The sequence below is a fragment of the Monodon monoceros genome, unplaced genomic scaffold (assembly GCF_005190385.1).
Source record: "Monodon monoceros isolate NGI ecotype Baffin Bay Population unplaced genomic scaffold, NGI_Narwhal_1 Super_Scaffold_6, whole genome shotgun sequence".
Lineage (NCBI taxonomy): Eukaryota > Metazoa > Chordata > Mammalia > Artiodactyla > Monodontidae > Monodon > Monodon monoceros.
In genome coordinates this window covers 48,857,887-48,883,564 of record NW_021703783.1, presented here as the reverse complement: position 1 = coordinate 48,883,564, position 25,678 = coordinate 48,857,887, and the positions used below count along the sequence as shown (strand labels likewise).

The 25,678-nt window shown below is 40.2% G+C and overlaps 1 protein-coding gene across 2 annotated transcripts; it reads left to right on the top strand.

The window, feature by feature from the left end:
* Positions 1 to 25,678, top strand: CUNH12orf66 (chromosome unknown C12orf66 homolog). 2 transcript variants are annotated; one of them, XM_029206765.1, is made up of 3 exons: positions 1 to 239; positions 11,848 to 12,133; positions 23,676 to 25,678. In XM_029206765.1, exons 1-3 carry the CDS (start codon positions 164 to 166, stop codon positions 24,490 to 24,492), a joined length of 1,179 nt encoding a protein of 392 aa, XP_029062598.1. In that variant the 5' UTR covers positions 1 to 163; the 3' UTR covers positions 24,493 to 25,678. The 2 variants fall into 2 exon arrangements, with proteins under 2 accessions (XP_029062598.1, XP_029062597.1); XM_029206764.1 differs by having other exon boundaries at positions 1 to 398.

Genomic DNA, 25,678 nt, shown 5'->3' with positions numbered 1-25,678 from the left:
ACCGCGTCCTCTCTAAGGCCCAGGCGCGGTCCAGGCGGCCGCGCGCTCACGAGCCCGCCGCTTGCGGCGGTCACGCGCACGCACGCTCGTGCGCCCGTTCCCTGAGAACCCGGAAGTGCGAGGGAGAGGCGAGCCACGTGGGTGGAGCTGGAGCGCAGCTCGCATGGGGGAGTCTATCCCGCTGGCAGCCCCGGTCCCGGTGGAACAGGCGGTGCTGGAGACGTTCTTCTCTCACCTGGGTATCTTCTCTTACGACAAGGCCAAGGACAATGTGGAGAAGGAACGAGAGGCCAACAAGAGCGCGGGGGGCAGCTGGCTGTCGCTGCTGGCGGCCTTGGCCCACCTGGCCGCGGCAGAGAAGGTCTATCACAGCCTCACCTACCTGGGGCAGAAACTAGGTACCTCCGCCCCGCCCCCCGTGCCCCTTGAGGAAGGAAAGGGAGTATATTCCCCCATCGGCAATGGCTTGGGTTCCCTGTCTCTGTCACTCTTAGCCGCAGGCTCAACTCCGCACTCCCAGGTCTCCTCCCACCGATCCCGTCCTTCCCTCGGCTTCCACAAACCCCGCCCACCGGCCTCCGCGGCAGATAGATTGGCCGTCCGGGTGGATGTTGTTTGCAGGGCTGTGCTTCAAACCGATGGCAGTATCCATTTTGCTTATGCATGGATTGGTGCCATAAATGAGAAGTTAAACTCTATGTCCTCGCTCTCTAACCAGTGACACTGCGGCGAGAGGAGCAAAACTTGGCAATACAATCTAGTTAGAATTCATGAACACTATTGTCTGGCTTCTTAAGGCCCCAGAGAGTTACAGATGGAGTCCTACCCCCTCTTCGTAGACCCACAATAAATATCTAACGAATGAAGAGAAAAATGAATGCTGGACAGGAAAGGCAAGAAATATGCCTAACACTAACAAGAGGGGCCTTACAGGGAAAATGGTAAACACTCTTATCATCCCATGATAAATCTTGCCCCTGAAAATAAGATGCAGGAGCTGATTAAGCTGATTTTCACTAGTAGAAACAATTAGTATGAGTAAATCAGAAGGAAATAATATATGTGAAAGCCAAGGGCTATACATACGAAGTATTACTGCTTATAATTACCAATATTATGAATCCCAGAGCTTTTAGAGTTGTTTTAGTACTTTGGCGTATTTTAGACCCTTTAATATCAGAGGCACAGGGTCTGGTATGAATGAAGGACACATAACAGTATAAAATAGAAGTGTACAATTGAGTGCAGATTCCAGTTTGAGTTTCTCCCCCCCAGTTTCCTTGTATTGCCTGAAGGTGACCATGTACATCTTGCTTTCAGTAAACACTCAAGGGGCAGGGCTTTCTGAGATCTTAACTGTGCTTTAGCTTTTCAAACAATAACTTGTTATTTAGTGTGTTGACTTACTGGCAACAACTAGTCAGATAGTTTCTTTCACCTTGTGTAATTTTTCCTCCTTTTCTTACAGTGGCACTTCTCAGAGATTTACAATTGCTCTTGCAGTGTTATAATTCCCCTTTCTACAGATTGGCAAATTGTGTGCATGCAGTTGTGCGGGTAGGTGACAGAGCCTATACCAGAATACCTACCTTTGAACTGTCAGATTGTGTTTGTGTCCAAATGATTTATAAAAATTGTAGATGTAGTATAATTTACAGTTATATATTAAATAATTTACATATTATTATGTATATATGAAAATGGGGAGGATTCTGGTGTAAAATTGAAGGTGGGTAATTTTCTTGCAGTTTTAGTGTTTTTAGATTCCCCCGCCCCATGAAGAATGGTGATTGATCCCAGTGCCGTGTTTCTTATGTTTTTTTCTTTTAGTTCACCTATGAGGATTTGATAACCTGTGGCCTCACTCCCCGGAAAAATATCTGTGTAATACAATTTTGCATGTAATCTGAAAGGGTTCACTTGGATTTCCTAAAGCCTATGTATAGACCTCAGTTAAGAAATCTACTCTAGTTTAAGTTGTATGTGCCTGGTTTTAGGTGCCTGGCTGTGCCTAAGAACATGCACAAGCCCATCACTGTCTCTGACTTGGGTTCTCTGAAGTGGCTCTTATTATGTAAAGCGATTAGTTCTGCGCAGACCCCAGCTTGCATGGGTGAGCCTGAGGGCTGTGCTTTGAAATTGATCCACGGAGCAATTTACACTGTGAAACATGCTCAGGCGCTGTTTAGGCTCCCAGCTGATCTGTCACTTCGGTGTAAATGTTCTGAAAATGGCATGTTTAATGCCACATAGCTTACTCTCGTGTACAGTAAATGTAGGTTCCGGATGTAAATTTTTAGCTTTGCAATTACCTTACCGTTTTTTGATACTGGAATGTTTGTGATATCAACGTGCTTACAATATGACTTCATGATTATTGAATTGACTCTCCGTTTTCTTAAAAACTTGGGAAAATTTTTGTGTTGCTACTTAAAACAGTCCCATGTTCGTCAACTACTTTGCTATTTAGAACATTTATATGGTTTTCTTTAAAAAGGCAAAACAAAAAGTTTATGTGTATTTTTTAAACATGTAGAAAGCACGGTTTTAAAAAGTGAGTCTTTTTGACTTCACTTTTGTGACTGGTGTTTATTGGAGACCTTGGCAGTGAATCCTGATTATAGATGCAAGTGTGGGACTTTAGACAAAGAACAGACCTGACAGGGAGCCTTCTGTTCCTGTCTTGGCTCAGCTGAAAAACTTTGGGGTCAACCCTTATCTTGGAGCCCTCTGTTTACTTTGAGGGGAGAATATATCTATTTGGGGAAAGATCAGTGATTAAAGTATGCTGACTCAATACCTGCAGAGGACTTTAGAAGGTCATACTTTTCTCCCCTTTGTTTCATTGCTGGAGAGTTTCCTCAACATCTGGTGGCTGGAAGATACCATGGTAGAAAATGACTTAACTTGAGAACTGATGTTTAAAGAGTATCATTAGCAAGAAGTTGTGGAATAAAATATTCAATTAGAAGTGCAAAACTTTAATATACTCATTGCTTGAAATTTCATAATGTGAGATAGACTGTTGAAATCTTGAAAAATAATGAGCATTCATAAAACGAGACTTCCATGGAAACAATTCAAAATAATCATATTTTGTAAATTCAAAAAGCTGAGACAAGAAGTCTGGTGTCTCTGATTCCTTATTTCCCAGCATGAAGGAAGGCCACTCCCCATTGGATATTCCTAACCAGGGTAGTCACCAAGTAGGCTTGTGCTCCTGAGAGCTTTGAGAAGAGAGACATATTTAAAACAAATGCGTTGGTGGTCTCTCCCTTCCTTAAAGTGTCAGGTAACTTGGTTTCACATAGTAGTAATGGATGTTTATTGATAAGCTTTAAAAGGTATTCTTTATATTTATACGGTGTTTCCACACCCCCAGGTAAGGGTAATCTAATGAAGGAAGGTATCCATTTTTCACCCAGAGTTAAAATTTTCACCAAGTTCACCTTGTTTAACAGCAGAAGTGAGTACACAATTAAGGTCACCTAGCTATCTATCAAACAGCTAGCTATTCTTTTTACAGTACTTGAAGCTCCCAATTTACCACAGAGTTGCAGAAGCCAAACTCTGTAGTATTGAGAGCTTCTTTTATCAGTTATAAATGGAAGGGGAAGGGATTAGCAGTATTGATTATGTGCTTTGCTCCAGGTGTGTTACATACCAAATGTTATTTCATTGTGTCTTTTTAGTTTCATGTTAAAACAACAACTAAGGCTCAAAGTGGCTAAGGTTAAGTCCCGTGCACATCACACAGCTTGTATATTTGGAAGCTGCGATTTGGAACCAAGTCTTTCAGACTTCCAGAGCTTTTAAATTTTACTTGGTACTCTTGCTACCTTCGTAACCTAAGAGATTTTGTCTTAGACCTGGGCACAGAGGTCCATTTATTTCATACCATCACTTTACAAAATCTGCAAAGCTAGACTTAATATGGGTGGAGAGGAAAGGCAGACCTTCCAGGATACAGTGCTGTATGGGATGTTGGTGTCAGGGTCAATCCACCTTCACCATATGGTTTTTGCTGCTATTAGTAGGAGAAATGATGTGAATGCTAGTCAGTCTGGGCAGTATATTGGAGAAAACGCTTTTTCAGTATCAGCAGTTTGCCTGTGAAATCAGTAGTAGTAGGGTGACCAACCCTATAGGTTTGCCCGGAGTTGAGGGGGTTTTCAGGACATGGGACTAAGGGTTTACTGAGAAGCTAGACTTTCAGTACTAAAACCTGGAAAGTCATGGGTAAACTGGGACAAGGTGGTTGCCATAGTGGTAAGGGATATAAGATTCATTTCTTGAAATGCAAAGTGGGCAATGAATTGTGAAATGTTTCATTCATTAAGAGGACATTTTACAAATGCCTTGATAAGTAATTTATACTCCTAATTGGTATGTTTAGAACAGTAACTCATTCATTAAAGCATTCTATGAATATCAACAGAAAATTTAAAATATCATTCATCTCTGAGAGTTTTATATATTCCTAAGAATTACTGTTTTAAACCTGCCCTGTTGCTTTTTGTTCTCCTAATGTTTTACCTCTGACCTTTGGTGGGGTACAGAATTGCTTAAGAAAACATCTATGAAACTGGCCCCATAATTATTAGAAGCATAGTTGATCATGTATTAATACAGAAGTAAAGGAATAATGTCTATGCCATTTGAACCTTTTTGGTTGTTGAAAAGAATGTATGTGGCCTTACTTTTTGGCTGATTTTCTTTGGAACCCCTGAGTTACAACATGAGTTACAGCAGCAGTTATTTATAATTGCTTCCTACTGTTTTTTTTTGTTTTCTATTTTCTTTTCTTTCTTTCTTTATTTTTGGCTGCTTTGGGTCTTCATTGTTGCGCATGGGCTTTCTCTAGTTGCGGCGAGCTGGGGCTATTCTTCGATGCGGTGTGCGGGCTTCTCATTGCAGTGGCTTCTCTTGTTGTGGAGTACGGGCTCTAGACGCGTGGGCTTCAGTAGTTGTGGCCCGCGGGCTCTAGAGCACAGGCTCAGTAGCTGTGGCACACGGGCTTAGTTGGTCCGCGGCATGTGGGATCTTCCTGGACCAGGGATCAAACCCATGTTCCCTGCATTAGCAGGCGTATTCTTAACCACTGCGCAACCAGAGAAGTCCCACTTCCTATTCTTAATAATTCACAATATGGTGCTTATTATGACAAAAACTGTACTGTCAACCTTGTTAAGAGCACTAACAGTCCCTTTGTTCCCCTGGGATCCCAGTAGTCCGTGTTTTCCATTTTCTCATACAGCTTGAAAGGAAAACGCAACTCCAAAGCAGAAATAAAATTTTCTGATTTACCAGGAATAACAACAGTGTTTCGTAATTGGGTGTTCTCTTTTGTTTTAAATATCTTTATGTGGAAGGAGGACTTTTTAGATCCAGGTTGATGTCACTTGCAAGGTTAATCATCCTCTGAATTAGATCTGAATCCTCGTTGAAGTGGGCTGGGGGAATATTGGTGCATGAATAAGGAAATTTTTTATTTGAATTTTATTTGTTTTTTTATATAGCAGGTTCTTATTAGTTATCCATTTTATACATATAGTGTATATATGTCAATCCCAATCTCCCAATTCATCACACCACCACCCACCACTTTCCTCCCTTGGTGTCCATACGTTTGTTCTCTACATCTGTGACTCAATTTCTGCCCTGCAAACCGGTTCATCTGTACCATTTTTCTAGGTTCCACATATATGCATTAATATACGATATTTGTTTTTCTCTTTCTGACTTACTTCACTCTGTATGACAGTCTCTAGATCCATCCACATCTCTACAAATGACCCAATTTTGTTCCTTTTCATGGCTGAGTAATATTCCATCGTATATATGTACCACATCTTCTTTATCCATTCATCTGTCGATGGGCATTTAGGTTGCTTCCATGTCCTGGCTATTGTAAGTAGTGCTGCAATGAATATTGGGGTGCATGTATGTTTTTGAATTATGGTTTTCTCTGGGTATATGCCCAGTAGTGGGATTGCTGGGTCATATGGTAATTCCATTTTCAATTTTTTAAGGAACCTCCATACTGTTCTCCATAGTGGCTGTATCAGTTTACATTCCCCCCAGCAGTGCAAGAGGGTTCCCTTTTCTCCACACCCTCTCCAGCATTTGTTGTTTGTAGATTTTCTGATGATGCCCATTCTAACTAGTGCGAGGTGATACCTCACTGTAGTTTTGATTTGCATTTCTCTAATAGTTAGTGATGCTAAGCAGCTTTTCATGTGCTTCTTGCCCATCTGTATGTCTTCTTTAGAGAAATGTCTATTTAGGTCTTCTGCCCATTTTTGGATTGGGTTGTTTGTTTTTTTCATATTGAGCTGCGTGAGCTGTTTATATATTTTGGAGATTAATCCTTTGTCCATTGATTCATTTGCAAGTATTTTCTCCCATTCTGAGGGTTGTCTTTTCATCTTGTTTGTAGTTTCCTTTGCTTTGCAAAAGCTTTTAAGTTTCATTAGGTCCCATTTGTTATTTTTGTTTTTATTTCCATTACTCTAGGAGGTGGATCAAAGCAGATCTTACTGTGATTTATGTCAAAGAGTGTTCTTCCTATGTTTTGCTCTAAGAGTTTTATAGTGTCCGGTCTTACATTTAGTTCTCAGATCCATTTTGAGTTTATTATTTATTTATTTATTTATTTTGCGGTATGCGGGCCTCTCACTGCCGTGGCCTCCCCCACTGTGGAGCACAGGTTCCGGACGCGCAGGCCCAGCGGCCATGGCTCACGGGCCCAGCCGCTTCGCGGCATGTAGAATCCTCCCAGACCAGGGCACGAACCCGTGTCCCCTGCATTGGCAGGCATTCCCTCAACCACTGCGCCACCAGGGAAGCCCTGAGTTTATTTTTGTGTATGGTGTTAGGGAGTGTTCTAATTTCATTCTTTTACATGTAGCTGTCCAGTTTTCCCAGCACCACTTATTGAAGAGACTGTCATTTCTCCATTGTGTATCCTTGCCTCCTTTGTCATAGATTAGTTGACCATAGGTGCATGGATTTATCTCTGTGCTTTCTATCCTGTTCCATTGATCTATATTTCTGTTTTTGTGCCAGTACCTTATTGGCTTGATTACTGTAGCTTTGTAATATAGTCTGAAGTTAGGGAGTCTGATTCCTCCAGCTCCGTTTTTTTTCTCTCAAGACCGCTTTAGCTATTTGGGGTCTTTTGTGTCTCCATACAAATTTTAAGAATTTTTCTTGTAGTGCTGTAAAAAATGCCATTGGTAAGTTGATAAGGATTGCATTGATCTGTAGATTGCTTTGGGTAGTACAGTCATTTTCACAATATTCTTCCAATCCAAGAACATGGTATATCTCTCCATCTGTTTGTATCATCTTTAATTTCTTTTATCAGTGTCTTATAGTTTTCTGCATACAGGTCTTTTGTCTCCCTAGGTAGGTTTATTCCTAGGTATTTTATTCTTTTTGTTGCAGTGGTAAATGGGAGTGTTTCCTTAATTTCTCTTTCAGATTTTTCACCATTAGTGTATAGGAATGCAAGAGATTTCTGTGCATTAATTTTGTATCCTGCAACTTTACAAAATTCATTGATTAGCTCGAGTAGCTTTCTGGTGGCATCTTTAGAATTCTCTCTATATAGTATCATGTCAGTGATAGTGACAGTTTTACTTCTTCTTTTCCGATTTGCATTACTTTTATTTCTTTTTCTTCTCTGAATGCCATGGCCAGGACTTCCAAAACTATGTTGAATAATAGTGGCAAGAGTGGGCATCCTTGTCTTCTTCCTGATCTTAGAGGAAATGCTTTCAGTTTTTCCACCATTGAGAATGATGTTTACTGTGGGTTTGTCGTATATGGCCTTTATTATGTTGAGGTAGGTTCCCTCTATGGCCACTTTCTGGAGAGTTTTTATCATAAATCGGTGTTGAATTTTGTCAAAAGCTTTTTCTGCATCTATTGAGATGATCATACGGTTTTTATTCTTCAATTTGTTAATATGGTGTATCACATTGATTGATTTGCGTATATTGAAGAATCCTTGCATCCTTGGGATAAATCCCACTTGATCATGGTGTATGATCCTTTTAATGTGTTGTTGGATTCTGTTTGCTAGTATTTTGTTGAGGATTTTTACGTCTATATTCATCAGTGATATTGGTCTGTAATTTTCTTTTTTTGTAGTATCTTTGTCTAGTTTTGGTATCAGGGTGATGGTGGCCTCATAGAATGAGTTTGGGAGTGTTCCTTCCTCTGCGATGTTTTGGAAGAGTTTGAGAAGGATGGGTGTTAGCTCTTCTCTAAATGTTTGATAGAATTCACCTGTGAAGCCATCTGGTCCTGGACTTTTGTTTGTTGGAAGATTTTTAATCACAGTTTCAATTTCATTTTTAATCACAGTTTCAATTTCATTACTTGTGATTGGTCTGTTCATATTTTCTATTTCTTCCTGGTTCAGTCTTGGAAGATTATACCTTTCTAAGAATTTGTCCATTTCTTCCAGGTTGTCCATTTTATTGGCATAGAGTTGCTTGTAGTGTTCTCTTAGGATGCTTTGTATTTCTGTGGTGTCCGTTGTAACTTCTCCTTTTTCATTTCTAACTTTATTGATTTGAGTCCTCTCCCTCTTTTTCTTGATGAGTCTGGCTAAAGGTTTATCAATTTTGTTTATCTTCTCAAAGAACCAGCTTTTAGTTTTATTGATCTTTGCTATTGTTTTCTTTGTTTCTATTTCATTTATTTCTGCTCTGATCTTTATGATTTCTTTCCTTCTACTAACTTTGGGTTTTGTTTGTTCTTCTTTGTCCAGTTCCTTTAGGTGTAAGGTTAGATTGTTTATTTCAGATGTTTGTTGTTTCTTGAGGTAGGATTGTATTGCTATAAACTTCCCTCTTAGAACTGCTTTTGCTGCATCCCATAGGTTTTGGATTGTCATGTTTTCATTGTCATTTGTCTCTCGGTATTTTTTCATTTCATCTTTGATTTCTTCAGTGATCTCTTTGTTATTCAGTAACATATCATTTAGCTTCCATGTGTTTGTGTTTTTTACGTTTTTTTCCCTGTAATTTATTTCTAATCTCATAGCGTTGTGGCCAGAAAAGATGCTTGATATGATTTCAATTTTCTTAAATTTACTGAGGCTTGATTTGTGACCCAAGATGTGATCTATCCTGGAGCATGTTCCGTGCGCACTTGAGAAGAAAGTGTAGTCTGCTATATTTGGATGGAATGTCCTTTAAATATCAATTAAGTCTATTTGGTCTATTGTGTCATTTACAGCTTGTGTTTCCTTATTAATTTTCTGTTTGGATGATCTGTCCGTTGGTGTAAGTGAGGTGTTCAAGTCCCCCACTATTATTGTGTTACTGTCCATTTCCTGTTTTATAGCTGTTAGCAGTTGCCATATGTATTGAGGTGCTCCTATGTTGGATGCATATATATTTATAATTGTTATATCTTCTTGTTGCATTGATCCCTTGATCATTATGTAGTGTCCTTCCTTGCCTCTTGTAACATTCTTTATTTTAAAGTCTATTTTATCCGATATGAGTATTGCTACTCCAGCTTTCTTTTGATTTCCATTTGCATGGAATATTTTTTTTCCATCCCCTCACTTTCAGTCTGTATGTATCCCTAGGTGTGAAATGGGTCTCTTGTAGACAGCATATATATGGGTCTTGTTTTTGTTTCCATTCAGCGAGCCTGTGTCTGTTGGTTGGACAGGCTCCAACCAAATGGCTAATCCATTCATGTTTAAGGTAATTGTCGATATGTATGTTCCTATGACCATTTTCTTAATTGTTTTGGGTTTGTTTTTGTAGGTCCTTTTCTTCTCTTGTGTTTCCTACTTAGAGAAGTTCTTTTAGCATTTGTTGTAGAGCTGGTTTGGTGGTACTGAATTCTCTTAGCTTTTGCTTGTCTGTAAAGTTTTTGATTTCTCCATTGAATCTGAATGAGATCCTTGCTGGGTAGAGTAATCTTGGTTTTAGTTCTTCCCTTTCATCACTTTAAGTATATCATGCCACTCCCTTCTGGCTTGTAGAGTTTCTGCTGAGAAATCAGCTGTTAACCTTATGGGAGTTCACTTGTGTGTTATTTGTCATTTTCCCCTTGCTGCTTTCAGTAATTTTTCTTTGTCTTTAATTTTTGCCAATTTGATTACTCTGTGTCTTGGTGTGTGTCTCCTTGGGTTTATCCTGTATGGGACTCCCTGCCCTTCCCAAACTTGGGTGGCTATTTCCTTTCCCATGTTAGGGAAGTTTTCGGCTATAATCTCTTCAAATATTTTCTCGGGTCGTTTCTTTCTCTCTCGTCCTTCTGGGACCCCTATAATACAAATGTTCTTACACTTAATGTTGTCCCAGAGGTCTCTTAGGCTGTCTTCATTTCTTTTCATTCTTTTGTCTTTAGTCTGTTCCATAGCAGTGAATTCCACCATTCTGTCTTCCAGGTCACTTATCCGTTCTTCTGCCTCAGTTATTCTGCTATTGATTCCTTCTAGTGTAGTTTTCATTTCAGTTATTGTATTGTTCATCTCTGTTTGTTTGTTCTTTAATTCCTCTAGGTCTTTGTTAAACATTTCTTGCATCTTCTCGATCTTTGCCTCCATTCTTTTCCAAGGTCCTGGATCATCTTCACTATCATTATTCTGAATTCTTTTTTCTGGAAGGTTGCCTATCTGTACTTCATTTAGTTGTTTTTCTAGGGTTTTATCTTGTTCCTTCATCTGGTACATAGCCCTCTGCCTTTTCATCTTGTCTGTCTTTCTGTGAATGTGGTTTTTGATCCACAGGCTGCAGGATTGTAGTTCTTGTAGTCGTTCTTCTGCTGTCTGCCCTCTGGTGGATGAGGCTCTCTGGGAGGGACTGGTGGTGGGTAGAGCTGGCTGTTGCTCTGGTGGGTAGAACTCAGTAAAACTTTAATCCGCTTGTCTGCTGATGGGTGGGGTTGGGTTCCCTCCCTGTTTGTTGTTTGGCTTGAGGCGACCCAACACTGGAGCCTATCCTGACTCTTTGGTGGGGCTAATGGCGGACTTTGGGAGTGCTCACCCCAAGGAGTACTTACCAGAACTTCTGCTGCCAGTGTCCTTGTCCTCACAGTGAGACACAGCCACCCCCACCTCTGCAGGAGACCCTCCAACACTAGCAGGTAGGTCTGGTTCAGTCTCCTATGGGGTCACTGCTGCTTCCCCTGGGTCCCGATGCGCACACTACTTTGTGTGTGCCCTCCAAGAGTGGAGTCTCTGTTTCCCCAGTCCTGTTGAAGTCCTGCAATCAAATCCCACCAGCTTTCAAAGTCTGATTCTCTAGGAATTCCTCCTCCCGTTGCCAGACCCCCAGGTTGGGAAGCCTGACGTGGGGCTCAGAACCATCACTCCAGTGGGTGGACTTCTGTGGTATGTGTTCTCCAGTTTGTGAGTCACCCACGCAGCGGTTATGGGGTTTGATTTTATTGTGATTGTGCTCCTCCTACCATCTCACTGTGGCTTCTCCTTTGTCTTTGGATGTGGGGTATCTTTTTTGGTGAGTTCCAGTGTCTTCCTGTCGATGATTGTTCAGCAGTTAATTGTGATTCTGGTGCTCTCACAAGAGGGAGTGAGAGCATATCCTTCTAGTCCACCATCTTGAACCAATCTCCTGGGTAAGGAAATTATACACAGGTCCACCACTACACTGAGTTGTACCAGCGTTAATTTACAGTGAAATTATGAATCACAAGATATTTAAATCCAAATCATAGAAGTCAGAGAACATGGTAGATGAAAGCTCATTGAGTTCAGCAGTTTAGATTCTTTCCTTTTGGATGCTGAGAGGTGTTTTGTACTTGCAGTTTCTCTACCTTACCTGTCATGTGCTTATGTCATTTGTCTACCAGGGGGCCAGTCTTTCTTCAGCAGGAAGGACTCCATCCGCACCATCTACACTTCCCTGCATAATGAGCTAAAGAAGGTGGTGACTGGCCGTGGTGCCCTAGGGGGGACCGCACCTCACGTGGAAGAGCTCCTTTCCCACCTGTCCGAGCAGCTCTGCTTCTTTGTTCAGGCTCGGATGGAGATTGCAGACTTCTATGAGAAGATGTACACCCTCAGCACACAGAAGTTCATCAATGCCGAAGAGCTCGTTGGCCTTTTAGACACCATCCTCAAGAAATACAGCTCCAGGTCAGTGTAGGGGAGGAGGGAGGGAGGAGTGTGGCAGCCTCACAATCCCACACAGAGTCTCAGTCTTCCCCACACCCCTGCGGAAATCTGTGATGGAATAACTGTGAAGGAGAAATAGTTGTATTACATTTTATACACATTAATTAATCAACAGGTATGCATTAGACATCTTCTTTGGGCTTAGTTAACACCATACTGGATGGATGCTTCTCTGAGCAGTAGCAAAAGGTCGAGAATGAAGTAATCCTTAAAGGTTGTATTGTAACTGGTTTTTCTGCTTATGAAAGAATTCACACAACAACAAGAGAATTGTATATCACGTAGTGTGACTTTTTAATAAACCACTATTCAAATAAATGTCCCTTTCAAAGTCATCATCTTGGTGAGTTATCCACTTGATTCTTCTGATGGAGCCATTACTTAACATGTGTAGGGAACTCCTTTATAATTGCTTTCAGCACCTGTCGCATAGTTTTGATTTTGTCTTAAACTTCTTTGGTGCAGGCAGGCATCTGTGCTTTAGAGCAGGGCATGTTTTTTTGGTAGTCAAAAAGATATTTGTAGCCAGTTTAATTTTTTTTGAAAAGATGTTGATCAACTGGAAAAAATTTTTTGAAGGAAATTGCTGCTTATAAAGTGAGACTCGTTATAATGTATTGCTCACTGCCTGGCCCAAAAAGCAGTTCCAAAAGAATTTGAGTAGTGTTGTGAACATCATTGACTGTGAATGACTCAGTTTTATTTTTGGTCCTTGGAGCCTTGCTTAGAGCCTTGCACATAGTAGGTGCTCAGTAATTTTATGACGAATTAAATGGAAAGTGATGCTAATCATTAGAGAAACACAAATCAAAACTGCAATGAGGTAGGTATCACCTCACACCAGTCAGAATGGCCATCATCAAAAAATCTACAAACAATAAATGCTGGAGAGGGTGTGGAGAAAAGGGAACCCTCTTGCACTGTTGGTGGGAATGTAGATTGATACAGCCACTATGGAGAACAGTATGGAGGTTCCTTAAAAAACTAAAAGTAGAACTACCATATGACCTAGCAATCCAACTATTGGGCATATACCCTGAGAAAACCATAATTCAAAAAGAGTCATGTACCACAATGTTCATTGCAGCTCTATTTACAATAGCCAGGACATGGAAGCAACCTAAGTGTCCATCAACAGATGAATGGATAAAGAAGATGTGGCACATATATACAATGGAATATTACTCAGCCATAAAAAGAAATGAAATTGAGTTATTTGTAGTGAGGTGGATGGACCTAGAGTCTGTCTTACAAAGTGAAGTAACTCAGAAAGAGAAAAACAAATACTCTATGCTAACACATGTATATGGAATCTAAAAAAAAAAAGAAAAAAAAAAAGGTCATGAAGAACCTAAAGGCAGGATGGGAATAAAGATGCAGACCTACTAGAGGATGGACTTGAGGACACAGGGAGGGGGAAGGGTAAGCTGGGATGACGTGAAAGAGTGACATGGACATATATACATTACCAAATGTAAAATAGATAGCTTGTGGGAAGCAGCCACATAGCACAGGGAGATCAGCTCGGTGCTTTGTGGCCACATAGAGGGGTGGGATAGGGAGGGTGGGAGGGAGATGCAAGAGGGAAGAGATATGGGGATGTGTATATATGTATAGCTGATTCACTTTGTTATAAAGCAGAAACTAACACACCATTGTAAGGCAATTATACTGCAATAAAGATGTTAAAAACAAAAAAACCCAAAAAGAGTCATGTACCACAATGTTCATTGTAACACTGTTTACAATAACCAGGACATGGAAGCAACCTAAATGTCCATCGACAGATGAATGGATAAAGAAGATGTGGCACATATATACAATGGAGTATAACTCAGCCATAAAATGAAACGAAATTGAGTTATTTGTAGTGAGGTGGATGGACCTAGAGTCTGTCATCCAGAGTGAAGTAAGTCAGAAAGAGAAAAACAAATACCGTTTGCTAACACATATATATGGAATCTAAAAAAACAAATGGTTCTGATGAACCTAGGGGCAGGACAGGAATAATGACACAGATGTAGAGAATGGACTCAAGGACACAGGGAGGAGGAAGGGTAACCTGGGACAAAGTGAGAGAGTAACATTGACATGTATACACTACCAAACATAAAATAGATGGCTAGTGGGAAGCAGAAGCATAGCACAGGGAGATCAGCTCGGTGTGACCACCTAGAGGGGTAGGATAGGGAGGGTGGGAGGGAGACACAAGAGGGAGGAGATATGGGGACAAATGTATATGTATAGCTGATTCACTTTGTTATACAGCAGAAACTAACACAACATTGTAAAGCAATTATACTCCAATAAAGATGTTTTTAAAAATTAAAATAAATAAATAAATGGAAAGTGATGACTTTGAAGGATGCCACTCCTTTGGATGTATGAGTTCAGATATGTTTGCTTAAAAAAGAAAGGCAGATATATTCATTTATATTCCCAAATTAAGCCTAATACTCATCTGATTAATGGACTGGGGGAAGTAGGCTAAGAGAGATTAAAAGAGACTTCACAGAGGAGGTAGAATCTGAGAAGACTTTTAAGGGCAGGTAGGATTTTGAAAGAAAAGGCAGGTAGAAAGGATAGGTTCTTCCATATCTGTGACTCCACATACAGAGATTCAAAGTATTGAATATATTACCTACTAAAATATGTTACCTCCTAAAATATATTACATACATTTTGTAATATATTTTACATGTGTATATAAGTGGACCTGTGCAGTACAAACCCATGTATGTCATTCAGGGGTCAGCTGTATTCTAAATTTTTATTTATTTTTAGTAGGTAATATATGAACATGGCTCAAAATTTATGAAGTACAAAAAAATGCAGTAGTGAAAAGTCTACCTTCTGCCCCTGTTCCTCAGCTACTTAATTTCTTTCCTAGGAGTCAACGAATGTTAACAAGTTCTGTCATTCTCAAGAGATAGTTTATGCATATAAATACACACATTTCCTTTTTTTAAACAAATTTTACATGTTTACAGATTTTTTTTATCTTTGGAAATTTTGTTTTATTTCTCAAATCTGATTAGTATATGTTTTCTTTTAATAAAATCATTTTTTTTAAACCAAAAACTACAGTACAATTGGAGCTGTGATTCTCAAGAGGAAGAGATCTTATGTGGTGATTCCCAAATGCTAACGTGAAAGTGTTTTGCTGAACCATTTTGGGAGCTTAAGAAAAATACCGTTGCCTGAGCCCTTCTTCTTTCCCAAGAGAGTAACATTCAGTGATTTGGGGTTGGGTGCCTAGAAACCTGTCTGTTTTAAAAGTTCCCTGTGATACTGATACATAAGTCTGCAAGAAAAATTGGATAAATAAGGAAAAGATGCCAACATTAGGATATACTGGTTATTGAACCTTACCAATGTGTGTGCAAGTGCCTGTGTGTATGTTGTGTCATAGTAATGAATGGTTATTACTATATAATTGTTTTTATTTTATTAGATTTGTGACCTATCATCTTTGAACCTTCTTTGAAACATCCCACTTCTCAGAGGCCTGGGAATTTCTTCCATTGCAGTAGCAAAAGCCCAGGTTTCATTCTTGAAGATCTTAGGGCAGTACTTGGCAGTACCCCTTATCCTGCTGAGTGGATACTGATGGAGCTGGCTGTAAATCACATATGGTCAATAGGTGTTTTCAGCTATTGTCTCCATCCTCCACCAGTGCTACCTTTGTCTACTTAATAGGGAATTAATGATCACAGACACATCCTAGCCTAAAAATTATCTACAGTAGAGGCTTTGGGTTAATTTGAACAACATAAATTCTTTAGTTTAGAATTTCTGAAAAGTTGAAATTCTGTATACTATATTCATTTTCTTTGGGAAGTGAAATTATTTTAGATATAAATTAACATGAGTTGCCCTTTGCTTTCAGAGATGAAGGGGAGTCATATTTTGTTTTTCTCCTCTGGAAGCCAGGTGTGCTCAGAGTAGAATGGTGTTAAAGGTTTCCTCTTTTGGCAAACTTATTACATTATTAAGCAAATGTAAATTGGTTAAGAATCACAGTCATTTGTGATGCTGCATTTCCAATTGAATAATTAACATTAATCATTTGAGTTTTCATTGTGTGCCCTTTAGAAGAAAAAACATGGATTAACTCATGCAGGGTCAGGGTGTCTACTATTCCTTGAATACTTTTGAGGAGAAGTAGAACTTGGGTTTTTATTTCCAAGGAATTATCAGTGGAACATTTTTTGATTCAGTAGAATTTGTTTTGAATTTATTTACCTGTTTTGTACAGTGGACATAAAAGAAAATTCTGGCTTATCTTTCTATTTCATGGTTAAAACAAAACTCGAAGATAGATTATAAATGCAATTTAATATATACTCTCCTAAATCAAGAAATTTTAATTGAAGTATAGTTGATACACAGTATTATATAAGTTTCAGGTGTACCGTATAGTGATTCACAATTTTTAAATGTTATACTCCATTTATAGTTATTATGAAATATTGGCTGTATTCCCTGTGTTGTATCATATATCCCTTTTTTTTTTTTTTGGCCATGCCGTGCAGCACGCGGGATCCTAGTTCCTTGACCAGGGATCAAACCCATGCCCCCTGCAGTAGAAGCACAGAGTCTTAACCACTGGACTGCCAGGGAAGTCCCATATATCCTTGTAGCTTATTTTAAATATAATAGTTTGTACCTCTTAATCCTCTCCCCCTATATTGCCCCTCCCCCTTCCCTCTCCCCACTGGAAACCACTAGCTTTACAACATGATTTTTAAGAAATAATTTTTTAAAAGAAGTCAGCAATTATTCATTCTAGACAGCTTTTAAAAATCCATCTGGTGTGGCAATAATATTCTATTAAATGATTTTTATTCTTTAATCATAATTTTATAGCTAGGATTTAAAGAGCATTTTTTTTAAAACTGAGTTACATAAATTTCTGTTTGCATTTTAGGAAGCACATTTTTTTTGATCTGAATGCTTCAAATGACAGAATTCTCACCAAGGGCAGAACAGTGATTTATTTAGTCTTTATGCCCTTTTTCCTTCAAAAAAAAAGATTCATGATGATAAGACTGTTAATGAAACAGTTAGTTGCATGTGTGTAGTTCAACAAGGTTAACTGTTGCCCACTGAAAATTTCATAAGCAAAACCAGCAATAGTACGATTTCTGTAGGACGCGTTCTACTCTAGGTATTTGACTCGCCTAGATCGTAACAGTGGAGACTCAAGGGTTTCTGTGATCTTGCCCCAGCCCAACTTTTCAAATTACCTAAGGCCCATCAGATGCCTTAAATTGCACTCAAACTCCTAGTAAAAAGGAAGCAGCTTCAAAGAGAAAACTTTGAGGATTTTAAGCAGAAGCCAAAAAAAAAGTCCATAATCTAATGTATTCCCCATAAGGAAATTTGCCATTTCCTACCTTGGGTCCTGTTACTTAGTTTGCTTAGAATGTCCTCCAATTTGTAGGGGAGGAAAAAATATCTTTTTCCTTTACTCTTCTAAGTATCTCAGCTGAGGGCCCTTTAACAAAAGACAGATTAACAAGAGAAAAGCATACAAATGTATTTTAATATAGGTTTTATGTGGCATGGAGTCTTCTAAGGAAATGAAGACCCAAAGAAGTTGTTAAACCTGTGTTTTTATGCTAGATGTGATGAAGAGTGAGAGTTGTGGAAAAATGTGCTAGGATGAAAAAAGGCATGAGCTAAGTGTACTAAACTGGGGGAAACAGCGAGGCCCGTTCAGATTTCTCTCTGTGACCTTATGTCTTTGGAGATAAGGATACTCCTTTCCTCAGGGTACAGGGAGGGAACCTCTTACATGAGGGTTTTATGATCTGCTTCAGGAGAGGGTCAGAAAGTCCTTCCTGCATATGTCATTTCTCAATGTTACCTGCATATGTCATTTGTCAAATTCATTCAGCTTAAAATAGTCAATATACCAAGATGCCATATTTTGGGGTAGCGTGTTCTGAACCTCGTCAAGTTCTATCATGTGTCAATTAGCTGTTGCCACAATTATTTTGTATAACAGACTACCCCCAAAATCACACTTTCGGGCTTGCAGGTCAATTGGGAGTTGTCTGACGTAGGCTGGGCTTAACTGGGTAGCTCTGCTGAACACTGTTGGTCTCATTGGGCTTGGCTTATTGCTGTGAGTTTTGGGCTTGGTCAGCTACACGTGTGTTCGTTCTGAGCCCAAGATTAGAGGGGAAGCAGCTACCCAGTGATGACGCCCAAGTGCCAAAGAACAAGCCCAGTCAAGCTCATTTGAAGCCTTTGCTTGCATCAGATCTGTTAACATCCCTTTGGCCAAAGCAAGTCACATAGCCCGATCCATGGTCCAGGGGTGGGAAAGTACACTCTACCTCTGGTGGGAGAGGCCGCAGAATCACACAGCAAAGGGTGTGGAATCAGGGGTGGTTAAGAACTGGGGCCAGAAATTTAAGCTCTCATCTTCACGTGGCTAAATCCTACCTGTTCTTTAAGCTTTATGACTCAGTTGAAATCCTGTCTCCTCTATGACCTGCACAATCTTTCAACCAAAAGGAATTGCTCCTTTTTCTAAACTGTTAGTTGATTTGTACCCCTCGTAAGAGATGTATTACTTCCTGCTTATAGCCATTATAAATACCTCCTTCTACCAGGGGAGGTCCTGTAGGGCAAACCTTTGTCTAATTCATCTTTATATCCTCAATGTAATTATATCTAAAAACTAGTATAGTGATTGTTTTAAATGAGATTATGGATTTTTTAAATGTGGTGAAATATACATAACATTTACTTCTTTAACCATTTTTAAGTGTAAGTTTTTGTGTGTTTTTTGGGGTTTTTTTGATTTTTTTAAATTTTATTGTTTTGTTGTAATAAAACATACATAATATAAAATTTATCACCTTAACCATTTTAAGTGTGCAGTTGAGTGGCATTAAGTACATTTACAATGTTGTGCAACCATCACCACCATCCATTTCCAGAATTTTTTTTTAATCATCCAAACAGAAACTCTGTACCCATTCAGCAATAACGGCCTATTCTCCCCTCAGCCTCTGGTAACCTCCATTCTAATTTCTGTCCCTGTGAAATTGCCTCTTCGGTGTCTCTCATACAAGTGGAATCATGTGACATCAGTCCTCTTGTGTCAGGCTGATTTCACTTAGCATAATGTTTCCAAGGTTCATCCATGTTGTAGCATGCATCAGTACTTTGTGTTTTTTGTTAATGGCTGCATAACGTTTTGTTGCTTAAATGTACAGTTTTGTGACATTCATATATTCACATTGTACTACAGTTTTATTTTTAATTGGTCTTCTGACTTCTCACATGCATGGGACCTGCATACTTCTTTTGGAAGGAACTCCTTGATGGAGATTTGTGAAGGAGGGAGTGCGTGCTGGAGCTCCCTTCCTCTCTCTCTCTTTTTCTGTCTTTCTTTTTGGCTTTTTTTGGAGCAGATGTTCTCTGCAAATAGTTGTCAATTTATTCTGTATTCAGGCTCTTTCAAGCTGTATGTTTTTGGATTACAACAATTTAACAGACCCCACTACGGTGTGAGATGTGAATAGGTATGAGGCACAGAGTGGGAATGGGAAAATGATACAACATACTGCTAATCTCAGAGTCTTGGCAGAATAACATTAGCATGAATTTTTAGCTCTTCTTACGGATGAAAAGTAGCTTCGGCATTCACATTCATCCTAATAAATGTTGAACATTTAAACACTTTTCCGTATATGTATACGGAAGAGCTTGTGCAGAATTCTTTCTAAAGGTTTGTACAGAGAAGAGAATTCATATTCTTTCAAGAGAACATTGGATATAAATGATGATTTCCAGCTGGAAGCAGAAACATCACTTTGAGTATTGTTATTTGTGGTAGAATGAAACCATTTTCCTCTTATTAACAGTCTTACTGTGTTCATAGCTCCTTGGCAGATTTTCGTGATATCCATGATTGTAGAATCTGGTGATACTTAAGGCTCATTAAGTGTCAAGTTGCCTAAAGGCTAAGGTGGTAGGAGCATTTCTCAGAATGCAAAGATTCTGAGACATGCTATAGTGTGTGTGTGTGTGATAGGCTTTCTTTTTCTTTTTTTACAAATTTATTTATTTTTGGCTATGCTGGGTCCTTGCCACTGCGCGGGCCCTCTCCAGCTGTGATGAGCGGGGCGCCACTCCTCGCTGCGGTGCGTGGGCCTCCCATTGTGGCGCCTCCCCCCACCGCGGAGCAGGGGCTCCAGGCGCACGGGCCTCAGTAGTTGTGGCTCCTGGGCTCCAGGGCGCAGGCTCATTAGCTGTGGCGCACGGGCTCAGCTGCTCCGCGGCATGTGGGATCCTCCCAAACCAGGGCTTGAACCCATGTCCCCCGCATTGGCAGGCGGACCCCCAACCACTGTGCCACCAGGGAAGTCCCGTGTTAGGCTTTCTTAACGTTTACTTCAAAGCATGTAATGTTTGAAGAGTCCAAATTAGTTAATTAATTGAGTACATGAGCTAGAGGATTTGAGATCTGGTTTATCTTTCTGATTCTTTGAGTGTATTATTAGACTACACCTCCCACCCATGTTTTAGCTTCCGTATCTTGAAGGATGTTGATTGTAAAATACCAGTAATAGAAAAAAAACAATGTGTTATTGTTATGTGACTAGCTACATCCTATTTATCACATGATAATCAGTTTCTATCATATAATATCCAACCTAGTTTGGGCTCTCTTAATCATAATCCCATTTGTTTAAATAGATTTTTTTAAAACTCTAGATATACTTGTGATGATTTTTTTTTTCCTAATTGTTTAATTGATAACCAGGATTTTCCTCTTCAACCAGGGCCAAAACAGATGTGTAAGAATCTTCTGTCTCATTGACAGTGAAGCAATTAAATTACATGGGCTCAGGCCTGTAAATCATCTCCCATGGTGCCTGGGGCATATGATATGCTTGGGAAATGCTAGATCTTGCCCACACCTTCAAAATGGGATCACTTGCTAAGATAATTCCTGAAACCTCTGCAGATCCTTTGGAACTTGAGGAAGAGTGTAATGGCTTCATGTAGGCTCCTTGAGAAGGAGGTGCATCAGGCCAGGCAGACACTGAAACTCCCTGGGCATTTCTCAGAAGAAAAAGATGAGCAAGAAAGTTCTAAGTGGTCCATACAGAAAGGACTCTCCTCATCCAGTCCTTTGCCACACTTGATATTAGCCAAAAGGCTGAGAAGCGATAACCATTCCATCTCATTGTTACAGAACTTCATATAGGTCATAAACAACAGAGTCAATGAGGCAGAAACTAGGATTCAAATCTTCACATAGTTACCACATTTACCGAGTTTCTACTACGTGCTGCGTGTTTGAGAGAGTGAAGGAAGAACGCAGCTTTTACTTCCCCTCAGAAGGGGCTCAAAGCAAGGGTGACCCTGTGCCCCAGTTTGTCTGATAAGTTATACGATTAAGCTACAAAGGGGAAGACAGGTATTAAGAAACTAGAGGATATAATTAGAGGGCCTGACCTAGTCTGGGGGAGGACAAAGAAGACATTTTGAAGGAAGTGACTCTGAAGAGGAGACCTGAAGTAGAAGTGTTGATGGAAAAGGCTCAGGCTGTCACTGGCCTCAGGGTCTTTGCACGTGCCCGTTATCCCCTCTGCCGGGGAGAGAGGACCTTCCCACAGCCTGTCCCCTTCCCCCTCAATTTACTAGACAAGTGAAGTAAAAACTGTTTTACAAACAGCAGGTAGCAGTCCATGAGTCATAAAATTAAGTTAGTGAGCAGTAATCTAATTAAAATATATATATTGGGCTTCCCTGGTGGCGCAGTGGTTGAGAGTCCGCCTGCCGATGCAGGGCACACAGGTTCGTGCCCCGGTCCAGGAAGATCCCACATGCCGCGGAGCAGCTGGGCCCGTGAACCATGGCCGCTGAGCCTGCGGGTCTGGAGCCTGTGCTCTGCCAACGGGAGAGGCCACAACAGTGAGGCCCGCGTACCACAAAAAAAAAGAAAAAAAAAATATATGTAGTTAAATATCAAGAGTACATTGTGCATAGTAAGGGTAAATGTGAAATTTTAAAACCTTTTATCTATCGATGTATGCACTTCATCACAATATAAAGTATTTCTTACTGTAGATCATGGTCAAAATTTTTAAAAAACATTTTGTCTAGAACAAATAGAAATGAAATTATGCTATTACCCTAACCTTCTCTGGTATACCATCGCATTTCTAGTTACTTAATATATGGAGAAAGTGAGAAGAATGAGAATGTGGCTCAAGCTGAGGAGGGACCAGGTGTTTCGAGGCCTTGTAAGCCTTTTTAAGGATTTTAGATTTTATCCTGAGATAAATGGAAAGTGGTTGAAGTATAAGATTTTTTAAATTTAGCCACGATTTTGTTTTTAACTGTGATTAAATATGAAGGGAATTTGAGGACTAGAAGTGAGTAAGGGCTTTCTGATAAATGTTCTATTCCTTTTTTTTTTTTATTTTTTGGCTGTTTTGTTGCTGTGTGCGGGCTTTCTTTAGTTGGGGTCAGCCAGGGCTACTCTTTGTTGTGGGGTGTGGGCTTCTCACTGCGGTGGCTTCTCTTGTTGTGGAGCACGGGCTGTAAGCACGTGGGCTTCAGTAGTTGTGGCACGCAGGCTCAGTAGTTCTGGCTCTTGGGCTCTAGAGCGCAGGCTCAGTAGTTGTGGTGCACGGGCTTAGTTGCTCCGCGGCATGTGGGATCTTCCCAGACCAGGGCTCGAACCTGTGTCCCCTGCATTGGCAGGTGGATTCTTAACTACTGTGCCACCAGGGAAGCCCTATTCCTTTAATAAACATTTATGGATTGTATACTGTTTCAGTTGGTTTATAGTCTCTACTCTCATCTGCAAAATAGGTTTCCTAATACCTTTTGGAGTTACTGTGAACATTAAATAAGTTGATATGTGTTATGTACACATTTAAGAGATGTTTTAGTGACCTTTTATTTGCCTCTTTAGGACCACACCCTGAAAATAGGTTGCCTTGTTTTGTCATACAATTCCCAGAATAAATAAAATAAGTTAAGAAAGACCTATAGTGGGAATTCTCTGGTGGTCCAGTGGCTAAGACTCGGTGCTTTCACTGCCGTGGGCCCGGGTTTGAACACTGGTCAGGGAACTAAGATCCCACGAGCCGTGAGGCGTGGCCAAAAACAAACAGACAAAACAAAACAAAAAACCTTGGTGTTTTTTGTAAGCTGTAAGAAAGACTTACAGCTAATTCAGTTTCTCTGTATTTGAACAGAAGGTAGTGGCTATTCTCATTTTTTGTTTTTTTTTAATGTCAGGCTATTTCCACAGGAGACTATGGTGCTGATGTAATTCTGATATGACGAAGTTATATCAGAATGACCTTTTAAATAAATCAACATGGAATCTTTCCATCTTTCCTTCCCCCGCCCCCAAACATAGTATTAGTCTGACCACACTGTGTTTTTTTGAGGATAGAAAGTGTCATTGTGGGGTCACATTTCCACTCATTTCTGTTAATTCCCCTTCCCCCTTTAGATTTCACCACCCCATCCTCAGTCCTCTGGAAAGCAGTTTCCAGCTGGAGGTCGACGTACTGAGTCATCTCCTGAAGGCCCAGGCTCAGGTCTCCGAGTGGAAGTTCCTCCCGTCTCTGGTTAACTTACACAGCGCTCACACCAAGCTGCAGACTTGGGGCCAGATCTTTGAAAAGCAACGGGAGACCAAGAAACATCTGTTTGGAGGGCAGTCCCAGAAGGCCATTCAGCCCCCACACCTTTTCCTTTGGCTGCTGAAACTCAAAAACATGCTTCTTGCCAAATTTAGCTTCTACTTTCACGAGGCACTGAGCCGACAAACGACTGCTTCAGAAATGAAAACGCTGACTGCAAAAGCCAACCCAGACCTCTTTGGAAAGATTTCCAGCTTCATCAGGAAATACGACGCTGCCAACGTGTCCTTAATCTTTGACAACCAGGGTTCCGAGAGCTTTCAGGGTCATGGCTACCACCACCCCCATTCCTACAGAGAGGCCCCAAAGGGCGTGGATCAGTATCCAGCCGTGGTATCTCTGCCCAGCGACAGGCCTGTCCTGCACTGGCCCAATGTCATCATGATCATGACAGACCGCACGTCCGACCTGAACAGCTTGGAGAAGGTGGTCCACTTCTATGATGACAAAGTTCAGAGCACCTACTTCCTTACCCGCCCAGAACCCCACTTTACCATTGTTGTCATTTTCGAGTCAAAGAAATCTGAAAGAGACTCCCACTTTATTTCCTTCCTTAGTGAGATCTCACTTGCCCTTAAGAACCCCAAGGTTTTTGCTAGTCTGAAACCTGGATCCAAAGGTTAGCAGGTGATTTGTGTGAAAGGCTTTCAAGACTGGAAATTGTGTTCTTAATTGCTCTGACGATCTACAGTGGTCTGTGATTAGAGTTTCCATCCACCTGTGCTTCTTTCAGATCTAAATTAAAGACACATTCTCCCTAATTGTGTTGCACCCTTTATAAGCAGTTAAGGCTAGCTCAGTTACATATCCAAAGAGTAAGCTAGGTGAACGTGGCTGCCGGTCTCCGTGGTACAGCAAGGTACTTTCGGCGTTTTCTCCTTTTTTTTCCTGTATTTCATGTAGATTAATATTTATTGGCCTTTGATTTTTCTTTCCAGATGTTTTATATTATTCTAAACGTTGTGTTCCAGTGCAATTTCAAATGCCCTCTCCTTTCTCCCTCTTTCTGGATGAGTAATTGGGATATGATATTAAACGGCTTTTTTAGAATCAAGGACTGTTTTCTAGCTCATAAATTAGCAAATTAACATGAAACTAAGTTTTGTGATCAACAAATTAATATTTTTGATGCCAAAATTAGGGTCTTGGTGAGAAATTTCTATCAGTTTGTGAAATTGTAGGTGAATCAGAGTGGTAGCCTAGCATTTGTTTTTTAACAATTCCGAAGATACTCATGGCAACTTTAATAGCAGTGGTTTCTTTTGAGGTGATCTACACACCTAGCTGCGTTTGCTTTTCCCCTTATAAAGTTTCAATTTTTCACTCTGTTTTAAAGTTAGCATAATCCATTAAGTGGGGTTTCTTCCTTCTTCAAAGTATAATCTGCGTGGCTCTCTATCACCTTTCTGCTGAAATGTATGTTCATGTTTGGCTCTATTCCCTGGTTATTTTTAGGCTGAAAAATCAGGCCGTCTTGGTTTTTCAGCCACTTTTACGCAACTTAGCCTACTTTTATAAAATCAAAATGGAGGTCTTGATACCTTTTACTTGCTAAAAATCAATTGTGCATTCAAAAGACCTCTTCGTAGTTGAGTCATCAACCCCGCAGTTAAGCACATCTGAACTTGGGTTTCATGCCTGTCTCCTCCACATTATTTTTAGAAGCAGTGATACATCTTAACACATGCTTCCTTAACACTTTCCTTCAGTAGGTGTTCATGGGGAAGGAGATAGGTCAGTAAAGCCATAATGGGCTGTGGAGACCTTCACTACTAGGTTATTGATTCAGAATAAAAATAAGCCACAAAGA